Genomic DNA, 16787 nt, shown 5'->3' with positions numbered 1-16787 from the left:
GGTGTAGGATCGCATGGTGATTCAGGACTGCAAAGCTGGCCAGGAAAACAGCACCCACCTCCCTCTCCCAAAATATGCACCCTGAGCACAGCACGAGGCCCCCAGTGCACCAGATAAATCAAATCTCACAATTCACCAGGATCAAGAACTGGAAGCTTTTCTACTGGTTTTGTACCCTGGATGATTTATGATTTAATTTAAACACACAGTTTCCAGCTGTTTCTTTTTGCAGGCAATCACCTAGGCTACATTAACCCGATGGTGATGTACTGGTCCCAGGGAGCCCTGGAGAGAGACCGCAGCACTCAGAGGTGTGAACTTCCTCCATTTATCTCGATGGGTGTGCACAGCCTCACCAAGGAAGCAGGTCCAAGCACGTTAACCCCTTCACTGCCAGCCTCCACCATGGAAAGGGCTGGTTAGAACCAGAATCTCCCCAGCTCGAAGGCATGCACAAGCATCACCGAATCCAGCTCCCACGCAGGACAACCCCAAGAATCCCATGTGCTTGAGAGCGTTGTACAAATGCTTCTCTAACTCTGGCTGGCCGTGACCACTTCCCTGGGTTGTACAGTGATGTGTCCTGTACCAGCCTTCCTCTTCTTTGGCAGAGCCTCCCGTGTCCCAGGGGATGCCAGCGTGGAAGGGGGTGAGGGAGGTTCAGCCTCCTGGACGGTGATGCTGCAGGTTACAGGTTTGGAGATCAGAAGCTTTTTTTATCATACAGCTCGTTGCAACAGATGGGGCCACACAGGTGTTACGGTTTAATGTGTTTTGAACAAGCTGTGTATTTATCTCCCTGCCTCTTGGGTTTTAATAGCAAAGCAGGGGCTCCCTGCAGGCTCTAGGGTAACCCTACGGAAGACTGGAACAAAACGGATCCCACGGAATGGCTGGGTTTGGGAGGCGCCTCTGGAGAGCACCTAGTGCAGCCTCCTGCTAGAGCAGGTTGCACAGGTTTGTGTCCAGGTGGGTTGCGAATCGCTCCAGAGAAGGAGCAGATGGGAAGCGATTCCTGGGAGACAGCTCGCTCTGGCTCGAGCACGGCTGTCTCAGCTGCAGCTTCCATCCCTGGTGTGAGAGGTGTTTGACAGCAGAGCACAAGGTTTTGCTTGTCACTAATGGCTCTGGCACTGCTGCCGCGGGAGCGATCTTTGCCAGGACCTGAGATACCGAACTGGGAAGCTCCCTGTTCCCTCGGAGCTCTCCCACCCGGCTGCCAGCAGGCTCCTGCCCGCAGCACAGCGCTAAACCTCTCGTGTGCCGGTTTCGGGGGTTCTGCTTTGCCACCAGGCGTGCTTGCAAACGCCTGTGACGGTGGCAGCTGCTGGAAGGGGCCGTGCTGCCTTCCCCTGCCCAGGGCTGGCTGCAGCTGCAGCGTGCCGGGGTGGTGGCAGGTCCCCTTGTGGCACGCACAGCCACCTGAGCAGGGCTTCTTGGGACGACAAAGACGTGAGGTTTTAAGTGAAATTGCTGCTTCAAAGGAAGAGCTTTTAGGAATTTGTAATGTTGGAAGCAGGAGGTGCCAGCCCCCTCCTAGGCTGTCCCAAAAGACACAGCCCTGGATGGCAGCAAAGAGGGGCTCAAACGAAGGGCAAAGCCTGCTTTCACCTCATTCTTGTAAGCCAGGGGCACACACCTCTTCCTGATGTCTGAAACAGCCCTTTCATTATGTTTATATTTAAAAATCTAACAGTGACTAAAGCAGTTTGCATAATAAACAGCTCCAGAGCCAGAAATATTTGCCTGCTCTCGGTAAAAAAAGGAAGTCCTCAGATCCTCTTCTGAAGACGGTAAGAAAGTGACAGAGTTTTCCTTTTGCAGGATATAAATATGCAGTGCAAATAGGTGGCTGCTGTCACTGCTTACATTTTGATGTATCTCTTCAGATAGCCTGGCAGCGCCAGGTTATTTTAGTGTCAAATCAAAGCTCTGCTTGTGTAAAGAAGCTGAGGAAAGGTACAGTCTGTGTTGCAGCAGAGGATGGAAGCTCCAAGAAGACTGGAGGCAGTCCTGTGAGACACGTACCAGCCATGCATACCAAACCTGCCATTTAGTACACCGACAAGAAAACCCGTTTATAAGAGCTGCTGCGGAATAGAAATAAATGTCTTCAGCTTTGGGTTGAGGAAGGAGGGGTGTTTTTCTAGGTAGGAACGTGCTTCATTATCACATTAGCTAGAAGAAAATAAAGCTTTGGCCCCCTTTTACCCTCCGTTTCCTTGTAGGAGAAAGAAATTTCAAGAGCCTGTTTATACCAGAAGAAAAACCTTGCGGGCTGATCCCTTTTTAATGCTCTTGTGTGCAATGCACCAGCGCTGTCCTTGACTTAAACGAATCAAGTGAGCCCAAACGTGCCTGATCTGCATCCCCCTCAGCATCTCCCCGCGCTTCCTGCGGCCTCCGCGCTCCAGCCTGGAGGGGCGGCGTGCACAGACCGATAGCGAGGGCTGAGCCACACGGATAAGATAACAGGGACTGGCAGCGAGGGGTCTGCGGGACAGGGGCGCACACCCCGCTCGCCTGCTCTCATTTGGAAATGCTCAAATTGCCCATGAGCTCCTCCTTTGGGGGGGGTCTGGCGCGGTGGGACTTCAGCGGAAGCCCCGAGGGCCCCGTAGCCGGTGGGGCCCGGCGGGTGCGGGGGTGTCACTGCGGGGTTACCGCGGGAGGCAGCGGAAACGCCTCCCCTCACAGCCGCCCGCCATGCGGCCCTGGGGGCGGGGCCTGCGGCAGGGGCGGGGCGCCTATGCAAATATGGCCGGCGGGGCGGGGAGGCAGCGCATGCGCGCTGCGCGCACGGAGCAGCACGGCTTCTTACACAATACACCGGGCCCGGCAGCCGCGGGGAGGGGGCGGGGCCTAGCATGTAAATGAGAGTCCGGTTCTGCCGCGCCATTGGAGGAGCGAGAGGAAGGGGCGGCACCGGACATGTAAAGCAGCGAGCCGGCGTAGCGCACTGTAGGGGCCGGCGGGGCGGAGCGGTCACGCCGGCGGGGCGTGGCCTACATGCAAATCATGCCGGCTCTGGGGGCGTGGCTCGCATGCAAATACGCGCGCGGCCGCTTCCCACCCCCTGCCCGTCAGGCCTCTCCCTGCCGCTTTAAAAGGCGCCGCGCCTGCGCAGAGAGCCGAAACCCGGACTTAGTCTGTTACACAACCGCGCTGCGCTCCCCGCGTCCCGTTCCGCCCGGCGCTCCTCTGCCCGCCGCTCCTCCCGCTCCGCCCGGCCGCCCGCGCCTCCGGCATGAGCGGGGACCAGCTGCACAACGATTCCCAGGTGAGCGCCCCGTGCCCGCCCGCGGGGCGCGCTCCCCGGGGGACCCCCGCCGCGCTGCTCGCATCCCCCCATGCCGGCCCTGGGCTGGCCGCCTCGCCACCCCCCGTAGTCCCAGCGGGGGGACCGTGCCCTGCGGCCGCCCCCATGTGTCTGGGCAAGCCCTGTCAGCCCAGCCGTCCCTCCGCGGTGGGATGGGGGGCGGTGGGAGCGGGGACCCGCGTGTGACCCCCTGGCCGGGCGGAGAAGGGGAGGGGGCGGCTGCCGCGCTCCCCCGGCTGGCTCCCCTTTGGGGGGCTCGGGAGGGGTCCCCTCATGAGCTCTGCGGGGGCAGGGGGGCGCTTCACCCGTTCCCCCATCACCTTCCGCATCGCGCTGGGCTTTCCTCATTTGGTGTTTAATTCCCCTGAAAAAGGAGGGTTCGGGCGGGGGTGGGGGTCCCCCGGAGCGCCGCGGCCCCGGGCGTGCTGACGGTGTGTCCCTGTGTGCTCTCCCCGCAGATCGAGGCGGATTTCCGAGCGAACGGTGAGTGCGGCCCCGGCGCGCCCCTCGCACAGACATGGCGTCCCAGAGACTAAGTCCCGGCTCCGCGCTCACCGGCCCCATTGTTCCCATCGAGCTGCCAAAAGCGCCCCTTTCCCGCCGGGATCGGGCCCCCCCGACCCCCGCCGCCCCGAGTGGGGGCACCGCAGGCCCCCGATCCGAGCGCAGCGGCTCTGCCGGGGTCGCCTTTGGGCCCCGATTCCTCCCTGGAAAGTCGCCTTGTCGACGGTCGGGACTTAGTCTCTGCGCCATTTTCTTTTTCTCTCTCTCTCTCTGTGGCTTTTCTCTCCTTCTCCTCCTCCCCGAGCTGCCGCCGAGCCGCCTCTGCAGAGGCACTGGGCCGCCATCCCCGGCATCAGCCCCTTGTAACCGAGGGGAAAGCAAAGTTTTAGCTAAAAAAAAAAAAAAAAAATTTAAATCCCAAGTCGCCTTTTTTTTTTTTTTTTTTTTTTTTAATCGCAGGCGCCCTCCCCCCACTGCTCCCCGTCTCTGTTCCTTTGAGGGAATCCTTCCCTTCCCCTAAAATGAAAGGTGATTGCAACATGTTGCTCTTTAAAAGAAGCTGCTGCATCCATTTTAAGATCAGTCTTACTTTCTTCCTTGCTGTTTAAGTGATGTGACTTTACCTCGTTAGGTGGGCTTTTTAAAATTAAAATGAAAACCTACTTTAAAAAACCCAACAGACCATAGTGAAGACAATTGCAGAAAGGTAGACAGCATCATCACTTTAGGGACTTTGCAAGCTAACTTCATTTTGTTCAGAAACATTTACAGGAGTCCTGTAATTTAATATATATATACTTAGATGTAATTTTTTTGTATATGTATATATTTATATATGAATTAATATGCATTTCTGTCTATAGGTATATTCATATATATAGACATACAATATTATGTTTTATAATATTACAATATTGTAAAACTTAACGATGTTGTAAAACATAACGATATTGTAAAACGTAGCAATATTATCTGCAATATTATCTTTGCTAACTTTTTCTGATAATTTATTCATTTTTATAGGAAGCAAGCTCATTGCAAGCCTGCTCCATTTGATAGGTGTCAAATTGAAGGGCTTAAGTAGGATGAAGGGGAGTTGAGGACATACAACCAACCTTTGTGTGTGTGCTGCTGTCACTGTTTGGGATGTGTGAGGAGCTCTGAGCTGTCCTCTGACTGCTGAGGTGGTGGGGGACAAAAAAAAGGTGGTTGAAAATATCTGTTTGACTTACAGTTACACTAATTTTTAGAATGCTTTTCTGGATGATGTCCACGTGCCTGGTTGATTTGTAGGCTACTGCGTGTAAATATTTACAGATCTACGCTTGCGAGCACCTTTCTTTCTGTCAGTTCATTGGAATGTGATTGTGTGTGTGCAGCAGGAGCAGACAGTATCAAGTATGCAGGTTTTGAACTCTTCATTTCCATTCTGAATTTGTAGTGGGGCTCTATGAATAATTCTTAGCAGGAAGAAAGGGTGCAATGGTTTTCCCAAGAAGTACAGGTGTAACTCTTGAAGCAATTTAAATATAAGCTTATATAGGAATGCTTGCAGCCTTATGCTGGAAAATACTTGCTTCATCTAAGGATCATTTTCATTTAGGGAAAAATACTCCCTGGTAAGCTTTAGTCATTTAGTACTGTTGTACTTAGAGGAAGTGATGTGTATATGACCTTTCAACTCCATCTTCCAGTGAATCTTTCAGAGGGATTTTTCTCCTCTATTGTGACCATGTGCTGTTTTATTCTTCTAAGAGTTTTAGTCATGCAGCTCTTAAAACTCCTGTGGTTTTTATTTCTACCATGTGTTGAAGGAATTCAATACAGAATTTCAAAGTAAGACACCTCAATGGAAAAACTGAATTCCTGATAAATTAAGTGCACTCAACAAATCCATACCAGTGTAAGCATCAGCACCCTTTCCCTCCTATTTGTAATTATTGGTGGCAGTCGCGTAACATCATTGTCATTGATCGGAGGCCCCTAAACCCCAAAACCCTTTTCAGCAGTGGAAGGTACGTGTAGCCCTGTTAGTCTTGCTAAGGCAATGATGCTGAGTAGACAGTGCACTCTCTGACCTTGTGACCACCCCTGATCTTCCTGAAAACCTGTCGCCTCTGCTCGCTCTGAGCCCTGTTTCCTCTGCACAGGAGCTCTTTGCACTCGTGCATCGGGAATTGTCACGCACAGATGTGAGAACAGTCCTCTCCTTCAGGCAGAGCACTGAGGCTCTTGCTCTTATTTTCTTGTTTTGATCCTATTTAGTGGCAAAGATTAGGAGTGGGTGGTATGAATCCCAAGTGCTGGTTCCCCCCCCACCCCGCCCCCGATGTTTAGAATCGGTTTGTACTTTTGATTATTATCAGGCAGTGCTAAACAGTAAGCCAAACTCTCCTTTTAGGCCTCTTGTACTTCACATTTTTGGGGAAGGGAAGCTTTTCTGGGGGCTGATACTGACTCATTTTAAGTGTTGAGTGTAGCAGCAGTAAACATTTTTGTTAATGAAGAATGTTTTGGGTGACTTTTGGCTAGTGTATCAGTAATAGGACAGCTTAAGCACTTTGAAGCTTCCTGTTGTTATTAATGTTCCTATCTGGGTCAGTGGACACACAGCCTCGGGTTGTGGTCACACAAGTTGTTGCAGCTGCAATAGGTTGGGTGGATCTGTCCATTGCAGGTCACCACGGTGCAGGGTGCAGCTCAGTTGTAGCTGGGAGCCTGGATCTGGTTACACGCCCATTTCATTGATAGCAGGGTAGTGTTGGGCATGAGAGGGGGTGCCAGCAGTAAATATGTGTTCCTGGCTATTCCTTGCAATTAAATAGCCAGATCACTCTAAGCAAGAGTGTTCTGGGCAAATTCCAACTTGAGTAATTGCATTCCATTTCAATATCCAGGTTCTCCCTCCTCTTTGGCCATAGTGGGTATTTTTTCACCTTAGCTGTATTTTTAGTATCCGTACGCATTGCAAAGAATTTTCCATGTTCAGTCCTAGCAGTGCCTGTTTGCAGACTGTGCTGAGCAGTATTGTGCTGAAACAGCCAGCCTTTTCTGCAAGTAACATCCTTGCAGTCTTCAACATTCAGAAGGGAAATGGAGTCCAAAACTGTTGTTTCCAACTGCAGCTTGGATGCTGAAAATGTCCCCACCTCCACAGATTTGGAGTCTATTGAGTCTTGCCTTTAAGACCTTTGTTACTCAGGTTGGATTAACAACCTCTTACTATTGAGGGCAATGTTGAGTCTGAAAGCAATTTATCTTGACTTTCAGCTCTCCCATTGTGTTTGCAGAGTTCAGTAGATAAAAATTACTTTTGTTTGCAAAATAATCAAATTGCATTCCAAAACTACTAAATTCCACTAACTGCTATTAGTGCCTTGGCTGCTCAGCAGCCTGTGATCAGAACTTGTGTAAAATCCAGAACTGTTTAGTGTGGAGACTGAGGACATCACCCCAAGCAGTGCTTTTTGCTTCCAGTTGATTTGGCCGGTAATGTTAAGATGCAATTTGAGGTCAAGTATCACTGGAGTAACCATTAGAGTGCATTAACAGGAGTCAAGTGTGAATTTGTCCAGCCTCACAGAGGTGACTTCTGGAATTCAAACATGTTTGAAGGAGGGGCTTGCTTTAACAGTGAGTATTTTTTTGGGGAAAAAAAAAAGCAGCCCTTACTGCTGCAGCATCTTATCAGGAACTGGCAGGTTTTTTGTGTTGGCCCAAGCACTCATGGGGCATCTGTGTATTTATCAGGCTGGCAACATGAAGGAATGAGCAAGAGGGAAATTCAAATTAAATAACAGGAGTGCTGAACCAAATGCCTTACAAGTTAAGGAATATCAGCACGTTCTGTGTTTTGCATTGAATTCATGTTTCATGTATGACAGAGCAATAAGAGGTGTGGGTGATTTAAATGCTAACAAACTGTAGAGCAACATAGCAGAGATCTTTAGAATTTCTCAGTGGTTGTGAAACAGTCTGTTGGAGAGCAGATTTGTGCTTCCTTGCTGCTGCCTTTGCTGGCGCCTTCTGGATGGGTGAGAGTTTTTTGAAGGAGAGCAGGGCCACTTCTGGCGTAGAGCTGTGTGTACCTTAGCACTGCTGTTAGAGCCACCGTGCTAAACAAACTGCACGGATTTAGGAAGCGTGAAGGCACTGCCTGTGCTCTGAGTGTGTGTGACATGTCAGGGAGAAACTGTCTTTTAACTTCCCTGGGAACATGTCTCAGGAATGCTTTAAATGTCAAACGTTTGGCAAGGGATCCAAAGTACAAAAGGTAATTAATGGTATTTAGGTGCAGATTGATATCTCTGCTGAAAATTTCCTTTGCCTTTTCTGCGATACGTGGAGATGAGAATCCAGAAGAACGTAGCTTGTTCCTTCCTTGCATGGCTCCCTGCCTTCGCTCCAGACTGCAGTGCTGGTGGTGAGCCTGCATTGTGGGAAGTGCTGCCCACAGCCTCAGAACAATGCTTGGGTAGTTTTAAGTCTGCAACCACTTAGTTGGGTTTTTTTTTTTTTTTGTTTGTTTTTTTAATTTCAGAAGTATTTTACATAAGACGCCAATCTCTGCAAAATTTCTTAATTTTGTTTTTGCATTGATTTTCAATATGTTCACAGCAATCTCTTGCAGGGCTTGTTAGGATATGACAGTGTAGCTTCACTATGGGAATCTTCAGATTGTGATAGGTGACAGTAGTCTGAAGTAAATTTATCATTCATGACACTTCTCAGAAATGTAAATAAACATATTGTTGGTAAGCTGCTCTTCACTATCATGTACTGCATAAGTTGGTTGCATCTATTTTCCCCAGCAGAAGCCTCAGAAAGGCTTTGCTAAAGACCTTGAGGTCTGTTGTGTTAATTGTTCTGACACATTCAGCATTTAGGTTAAAACTTAATGGGTGTCTGGTGGGAGTGGGGAGTTGAGTGCATTTCTGGGAGCTGGAGCTGATTCGTGTTTTTCTTAAAACTCAGCAGAATTACTTAAATGTGCTGGAAGATGTGTTTCAGGGGTTAATGGCCCGTGTGTTTCTTCCTCCTGGCAGGTTTTCTTATGATGTTTTTCCTTTTACTCCAGCGTTAAGCACTCTCTGTTACTAATGTGTTATCAGGGCTTCTTTGTTTACTTTGTAAAACATGAAAAATATTGAATCAAGGGACCTGTGTAAAAGTGTGCTTTTTTTTTACATGGCTTCATATGAATTAGACACACAGCTCATGAATGTGATCAAGCGCAAATCAGATTTAATTTCATTTACAACTGTGATTTCAGATATTCGTTAGATAGTTCATTGAATTCCACCTCCTGAGTTGCACTGTCAGCAGAAACTGCAATAATACGTAATTATAGCAAGTACTTAACATCTCATTGACTCAAATTCCTCTGTTAATGATTTCACTGGATTCCTGTTAAAGTAATACCTGCTGAAATAGCACAAGCCACTGCCCTGTTAGAGGGAGGCTCCAGGTCAGATTCTTCCTGGTGTTATAAATCGCTGTAGTTCTCTAAAATCAGGAGCATTGACAGTGTATCTGCTTTTTTGTTACTGGACTGCAGGGATGGGCTTTAATGTCACAGTGACTATTTAAGGGAAATACAATTTAACCTAGGAAATCAGTGCAGATTTGTTTTCCTGTGGCTTTTCAAGGTGGAACAGTTTCAAGTCCAGTTGAGCTGGTTGTGCTGATAGTTTCTCATATCCTTGTAGGACATGTAGTCATTCACAAATATTTATTGGTTTATTCAATTTAATTGGTTTTGTGGCTTCCAGTTTTACAGATACTGCTCCCCATTTTATAGAAAACCTTACCCTCTGAAACATGGCAGCAAAATCTATTTAGTGTTATGTAATTGTTTCTGCCTGGGTTTTTGAAGGTCTGTGTCTTAGCTTTCCAAATCTGAGAGAAGATATTCAGTGTAGAAATCAGTGTTTATCACCTTGCTGTCCTGGGACTGTCCCTTTTGACAGAGCATATGACACATCTGCCTGTACCTTCTCCCTGCAGGACTCTCAGTTCTGAGCTGTTCAGCACTGTCAGTGTTTAAATGTGGAACATCTTCAGATTTCAGAACGGTTACTCCCGGTGAGGGAACGGGAGAAGGGTGTGGGCTTGCTGTGGTTTCAGTAGTGAGTTTGCTGGTGTTCTGCTCTTCTGAAAAAAAACCAGTAGAAAATAAATTAAAAACCCAGTTCATAGCTGCAGTAGGATTACTCCTTTTTAACAGTGTTCCCAGTTACTGCTGTACTTACTCTGCCAGTAGCTGCCTGCTCAGGGAGTTCCTCTGTGTCTGCTCTGGTGACTTCCACTGTCCATCAGTGGTTGAACACTGGAATTACTACAGCGTGGAAGTGTTGTTCCAGGCAGAGCAGAGAGAGCCTTTTCTGCTGCAGGCTCCTGCTATTTCCTAGCTCAGCTGAACACGTTGTAGTAGTGGTTTCCCGGTGTGTATGAGACTACAGTATTTTTAGCACAGCATTTGTTCAAAATGTCCTGGCTGACATAAATGCTAAATAGTTCCAGTGGATTTAATGAGGTTTATAGTAGGAAATATTTTCATCTTGAATGTCTGCATTTTAAACTAATGATCTTAGTCAACTGCAATAATATCTTGTGGTGTCACAGCAGGAGTCAGGACATTTGGAAGGTGATGTGAAAAGAAAGGGTGAACTTAATTTTGGATTTTTGTGACCTGCATGGTATAATGAGGATTGAAAAATTGGTTTTGGCTTCAGAACTATGAGCATACCTGCATGTTTTCAAGTGGAAATTTGGTTTCTAAATTTGATTTCTGTAGCTGCTCAGCTGAGGAACTAGTGAGAGCTCCAGAGTTGAGAATGAAAGTGGAGAATATGGAGCGGTAGTCAGTCTTCCTGAAATTTGCTCTTTCGTAACATGTTCTTATCACCAATGATTCTCACACTTCTTTAAGGTAAAATTAGGTTTTTTTTTTAAAATCCCTGTCTGTATCAGCTGGAGCAGTGGCAGGAAATAGAGTTTTGTGCCAGTCCTTGCAACAGACAGTAATCTGACAGATCCTCCAACACAACTGGTGGAGATCAGACTTGATACTTTTGGAGACGTGGGAGACCTTGGCAATTAGTTCTCCATTAATACTAATGATAGAGATGGAGTTCTGTAATGAGGGAAGATGAGTAGGAGAGGGACAGTGGTTCAATTTAAAATTGCCTCACGGATTTTCTAGTGTTGTCACAGAGTTCTGGTGATGTTTTCTATTGTCTCAACACCTGTTTCTCTGCTAGGATAAAATACTCTACTGGTGCTTCGCCCTGGGCAAGTTCTCCTTGTTCCATGGCTGTTCCTTGAATCTCAGCAGCTTTTCTTGCAGGTGGTTGCAGCAGTAGTTCAGTTTGGAAGAATGACTTGCACTGACAGCTGCTCTGGGTTTGGGATCTGCCCGTTCCCAAAATGAAGGAGTCCCAAGGACGGGCAGCAGTGAGCATGCCTTACTCCTCCTGTCTTGGGAGGCTTTGGAGGCAGGGGCTGGAAAATGTCTGAAATGCTTATCTTGATGGGATGGGGGCAGTGCAGGCTCACTGGAGGCACAGCAGGAAAGTTAGAAGAGTAGGTGCTTGTCACTCAGCCTCGGCAGACAGTGTCTCCTCAAGAACATCATCCTGCGTCTCCACCTGGAGTACTTAAATCCTAAGTTTGCAAGTGTTGATTTCTGAAATTGGGATTGATGGCAGGATAAAGAGGGACAGCATCAGACTGTTGGGAAGTGGTTTTAATTGGAGGATCCTGTCAGTCTCAAAGAGACAAAAGTTGCTTCCCACAGAGCTTCCGATCAGTAGATGTTTTTGGATTCCTTATCGATATTTTTGACGTGAGTGTATTTGTTCATGTTCACAAGCTTGCCATATGCTTTGTACAGTTGTGAGCTGTGTGGGTGTCCCTGTATGTATTTTTATCTTATACCTTCGTCAGAGAAGGAGCTTTTTAGGGAATGTTAGCAAGACAATGGCTGCCTTCTCTATCAGTATTGCAGAATGCTGAGCCTCATGGTGCCCACCAAAAGATGGAGATTTTCCTTCATAATGCTGCCCAGCATAGATGTGTTAGACAGATGGACATCCATGGAATTCAGCTTTGCAGCACTGTAATTCTGCATCTGCCTGTATCTTTCCATCACTGGAGAGAGATTGATTTCTGCCTCAGGAAAGCTTGGAGTGTACTTGTAGCTTCACTGAAATATTTTGATCAGTCTGTGTAACTCATCTTTGCCTGTGTCCATTGAACACATGTTCTGTGGTGAGGATGTGCTTGTGTCCTGGTTTTGGGTGGGATAGAGTTAAGTTTCTTCATAGTAGCTGGTACAGTGCTGTGCTTTCAGATTTAGTATGAGAATAATGTTGATAACACACTGATGTTTTAGTTGTTTGGACAGCTAGCTAAGTGCCTGCTCGCTCTCTTCAGCTGCAGTGTACAGCTGACAGTCTCTTTCACACACACAGCATTCAGCACATAGTGCAGCTTTATTTGGGGCAGAAATACTCTTACATTCTCAATGAAGGCATAGTTCTAGTTCTTCAAGATGTCCATTTTTCTTCCATAACGCTATTTTTCAATGATTTTCTAAAAATAAGACCCTGGCAGCTTTTATTCCTTATTGCTCATTTTGTAATCCCAGTCGCTGATTTGCATCGTGTTACTTATTTTTGCAGCAAGCATCCAAGACCTCAGTAGTTGAGTATTTTTTTGCATTTAAGAATAAATGATAAGAAGAAATGAAATGATCTGGTGTTTAACATGCATAAACTACATACAGCCTTTCTGTCTTGGAATTTCTGAAGTGTTGCGCTCACTCTGCTAGTCGGTGTATGCAGCAGGAAATTGGAAATTTTCTTATTTCCATCCAAATGTCTTGTCAGTTTGGTGGAGCTAGATGTGTGGTGGTGTCTAAAGGGAATAATTTTAAGGATTTTTGAGAACATTTCTTTTAGACATTGGCCAGAGACATGGCTTCATAATTAAAAAGTCAAGAAAATAATTCCTAGGAATGGAGCAATCCCCAAGTGCAGATAGCTTTTTAATTTTTCCTGGCATTTGTCACATACTCTGTTGCCTAACACAGCTTCTGACACATGAGAGCATGAACTTGTAGAGTGTTATCCAGAACATTTTTTCTTCCATTTCTCACTCTGTACACATTTTCAATTGAACAACATTGCAGCAGCTTTTCCTGTGTATGTAACACAGAATAGATGACCTGTACTTTAGGGCCAGGGCAATGTACTTTAGTTGAACTTTTTATTGATGGCAATATTTTACTACTCAAGGCTTATCCTGGTATTTGAACAGGGGCCAGACTTGTCAAAACAGCTGCTCCTCTTTCTCTGAGGTTGTAATTTCTTGTTTTGCGGAGGTGGCCTATAAAGACCTTCTAGAAGAGAAGATGCTTGAGTGTTTTTTCCTCCTTTGAATTATAGTATCTGTCAGAGATTTTTCAGTAGCTGGAGGTAGAGTTGAGAAACGCTGATCTTCTAACTAAAAGGCAGAGATTTCTGGAGTTAGGGTTTAAGCACAACTTGGTATTTCTTGTGGTCTGTAAAAGCGGAGTTTCAGGAGGGGTAAAGTACAGGCAGTGGCAGGAGACAGCCTCCCTGTTACATAAAGTCTCTTTGGAGACCTGATAACCAGCTGGGAAGGCTGTCTTCCCTCATCTGCTCTGCAGCAGATGCAAGTGGATGGAGTTTGTGCTGTCCTTGGGGAGATTAGTAGCTGATAAGTTGGCAATTCTTAGTCCAGCTTCTGGTTTGGTGCAGTGCTGTCTTGCCAGCTGTCAGCCTGTCTGGAGTGCTTGGTGCTCTGCTCAGGACATGAGGGTGAAGGGTTGAATGTGAAGAGACTCTTTTGAAGCTGAAGTCGGGAAGCACCGGGGAGGGACATTTTGTTACTCATGGATGCTGTGTCTGGGTTTAAGGTCCTTTGTGCTCTACATTGTTATCTTGTCCTAAGGCCATATTGTTTAAATAGGCAACACAGTGGGGAAAGAGGGAGTACTATGCTCTTCTGAGAGCTGGAGAAACCAGAACATAGTGTGAGTGATTTTTTCCAGCACAGAAATAGATGTAAAGCTGTCTGGCTAGGACTAGGATTCGGTTCCATCTTGGACATTTGCTTCTGATTTTTAATTCCTTCTCCAGCTTAAGACTGAGGTGTTTATCAAAGGGCAGCATAAAGGGAAAACAAAAAATGGAGCTTCTGCAGTTTTAGCATATTGTTATGTGCAAATCTCATCTCAGGAGCTAAGGTGGGCATTTTTTTCTGTGGTACTAGATTATTTTACAAATGATACAGTACACATTAGAGGTGTTGTGTGGAGGGTCCTGCTGTTAGTGAAATCACTGGATTTGCAATAGGGAGACAGTGCCTTCCTGGTTTTTGTGCAGGGTTGTGCTATCAGTACGTCGATCTCTTGCACCATACGGGCCACCTTGCTATGAGTGTCTCCTAACTGGGCCTGGAGCAATAGGAAGAGCAAATTATGTCTTCTCCTGGTTTGTGAATGCTGGTGAGTGTGTGAGTAAGATCAGTTTTTGGAAAGATAAAATAGCTGGGATGGGCAGGTACTGGTTTAAACTTGCCTTAGGAAGGCACCTTACAAGTTAGACGAGCACTCTCCGGTTTAATCCAGCCTTTTGGGAAATGGGAAGCTGGAGCTCTTGGGAGATCCATGTGAAGGGCATGATTCATTGCAACACAAGCAGCATGTACAAAATGGAGGGATGAAGTTAGAGCTAGTGACGTACTCTGAGGTTTGTTCTCTAGAGTTAATGACCACCAGATGGGGAATAAAAGGCTGTCTGCTTTTCTTTTGAGGACCGGGAATGTCATTGAGGCTGTTAAAATGTGCTGTATCTGTGGTAATGCTGCTTGTGCACAGCAAACCCTTTGATGTGTGGATCAGAGTTAGCTTTCCTTGCTGGTGTTTCCCCTCAGCACTTGGGTTTTAGCATGGGTTTTGGCTGAAGATGAGATTCTTGCAGTGTGGTTTACAGTGCACCTCAGGGATACAGAGCAAAAGTCTTTGAGTGCTTTCTGCAGTAGAAAAACTTTTAAGGTGCAGATTATGTTCCCATGAGCAATGTAAATGGCCAGACACCCAGGGACAGTAGGTTCATGTGGACAGAAATACAGTGCAAGATGAGTGAGATGAACTCATAACAACAGTGACCTTGATTAACTTCTGCAGTGTTGCCCAATCCCTCTATAGGTGTCATCTCCATCCATCTTTGCAGTAAGCAAGCACTGGCACAAATCAGAGTCTGAATGTCAGTGCTGTTAACTCTGATACTCACAAGTTGTCATCCTAGAAATGTGTAGGTGTTTGGGTTACTTTGTCTCGCTCCATCAGACAGGACATCTCTCCAGCTGTCCAGGATACCTTTGGATGTGAACACGGAGAACATTTGCATTTTTTCAAGAGCCTTTTAGACTTTTGCAATCTCCTATCCTCCTGCCTTCTTCCTACTCTAAAACCTGGAAGACTGTCAGAGGAGCTGTCATCTTGTCTGAGTCATGTTATCATAGCTGTGTATGTCACCTGCACTTCATTAGGGAGCATAAGCAGGCTGTCCTTGAAATACCTGTTTTTATGAGTAGATAGTCTTCTAATTTAAAATATGCTGCTCTCTGGATTTTAGTGGCTGTCATAAACAATGTCTTTCTTTTATCATCAAGTGGGCTTATTCAGCATCACCTATGTCTAAAGGAAGCTGCTTTCCGGGTTTTAGGCTGTTGTAATCATATAGATATAAAAAGTACAGCTTGGCCCTTGATGCTCTGTGCTTGGCAGCTTTATTTGTCAGCATGAGGTCTTGGAAGAGCCCAGCATGGTGTAGTTTTATTTGCCCCAGTCTGTAGCTTGTGTTGCAGTAGATGGAGGCTGCAGCTGGCAATAAGATGGCTATCCCAGTGATTTAATTTTTAAATTGAATCCTGGGCAAAAGGTAGAAGCAGTTGGATTGGTGAGTGCATAACTTTTTTGTTTCACAAGTGAAGGTGTAAAGCTGTTGTTCTAGAAGCACTGCTTGCTGTCTAACACATTTTCCCCTTCCCTCCTGTCCTGCCCTGTTGTTGTGACTCCTGTCCACTGATGCATAATCGTCAGTTTATGGTTTTGCTCTGCATCACTGTCAAAACATGAGCTTGTCTGTGCACAGCAAAATATGAATTTACGTTTGAACCACAGCCTGAGTTAAAATTCTCCTTCCCTGTGTTCATGAATAGGCCTCTTCTGCAAGACTAGTCCTGGGCAATATTGCCTCTTTCAGGAATCTGATAGATTTTTCCTCCAAGCTGCCAGTGTTGTCTTTGCACACCAGCTGAATCTGGTCTGTGTGCACTTGGGCCAGCTGGGTACCCAGGTGCTGACAGCAGGGCTAAGAATTCAGCAGGGGCACTGGATCTCCCAGTTGCTGCTCTGTGCTTGGGCTGTGCCCATCCTGCTCAGAGTGCTTGGTGAGAATGAGAAACCACGCTGACACCACGGCCACGTTCCTAAGGGATCAGGAGCTTTGCTAAGTCTTTGTGTGCTGAAGTTAGGGTGTATTTTTAAATGGTTTCCTTTGTAGGGATTGAAACTCTAGAGCATTGTTTTGTGAAATAAGTCCCCTGTAGCTATATTTCACAATAACATGAAACAGTGTTCAAAACAGATGTGAACCTCATTTATTAAGGGCAGAATTAGTTTGGTTTTAATTTAAGTTTTTGTGGTTTTTCCCCTTTTTTGTAAATACCCCATCCATTCACCCTAGCATAGGAACCTCATACTCAGATTCTAATCCAGAGTAAGAAAACTTAAATTCCAATTCCAAAGGGAATTTGGAATTTGTGTGATTTTTTTTTTTCCCCCAAGACGAATTTTTATATTGTCTATTTGTGTGCATTAACATTTTAATCTCGGCAGAGTTCTGGAATTAATCTTTGGCAATTAGCACCA

At 46.4% G+C, this 16787-nt stretch overlaps 1 protein-coding gene across 1 annotated transcript in view; it reads left to right on the top strand.

Moving 5' to 3' along the window:
- Positions 1 to 3157: 3157 nt before the first annotated feature.
- Positions 3158 to 16787, top strand: part of TOP1 (DNA topoisomerase I) — a 66199-nt gene continuing 52569 nt past the window's right edge. The window contains exons 1-2 of the mRNA XM_033074959.1: positions 3158 to 3280; positions 3778 to 3802. Of these exons, the coding sequence (XP_032930850.1) occupies positions 3248 to 3280; positions 3778 to 3802 (58 nt within the window). The 5' untranslated portion in view covers positions 3158 to 3247. The remainder of the gene's footprint in view (positions 3281 to 3777; positions 3803 to 16787) is intronic.

Source organism: Catharus ustulatus, chromosome 17 (genome assembly GCF_009819885.2).
Source record: "Catharus ustulatus isolate bCatUst1 chromosome 17, bCatUst1.pri.v2, whole genome shotgun sequence".
NCBI classification, from domain to species: Eukaryota; Metazoa; Chordata; class Aves; order Passeriformes; family Turdidae; genus Catharus; species Catharus ustulatus.
Note: the sequence above shows the minus strand (reverse complement) of the source record. Positions and strands in the feature narration are given on the sequence as shown.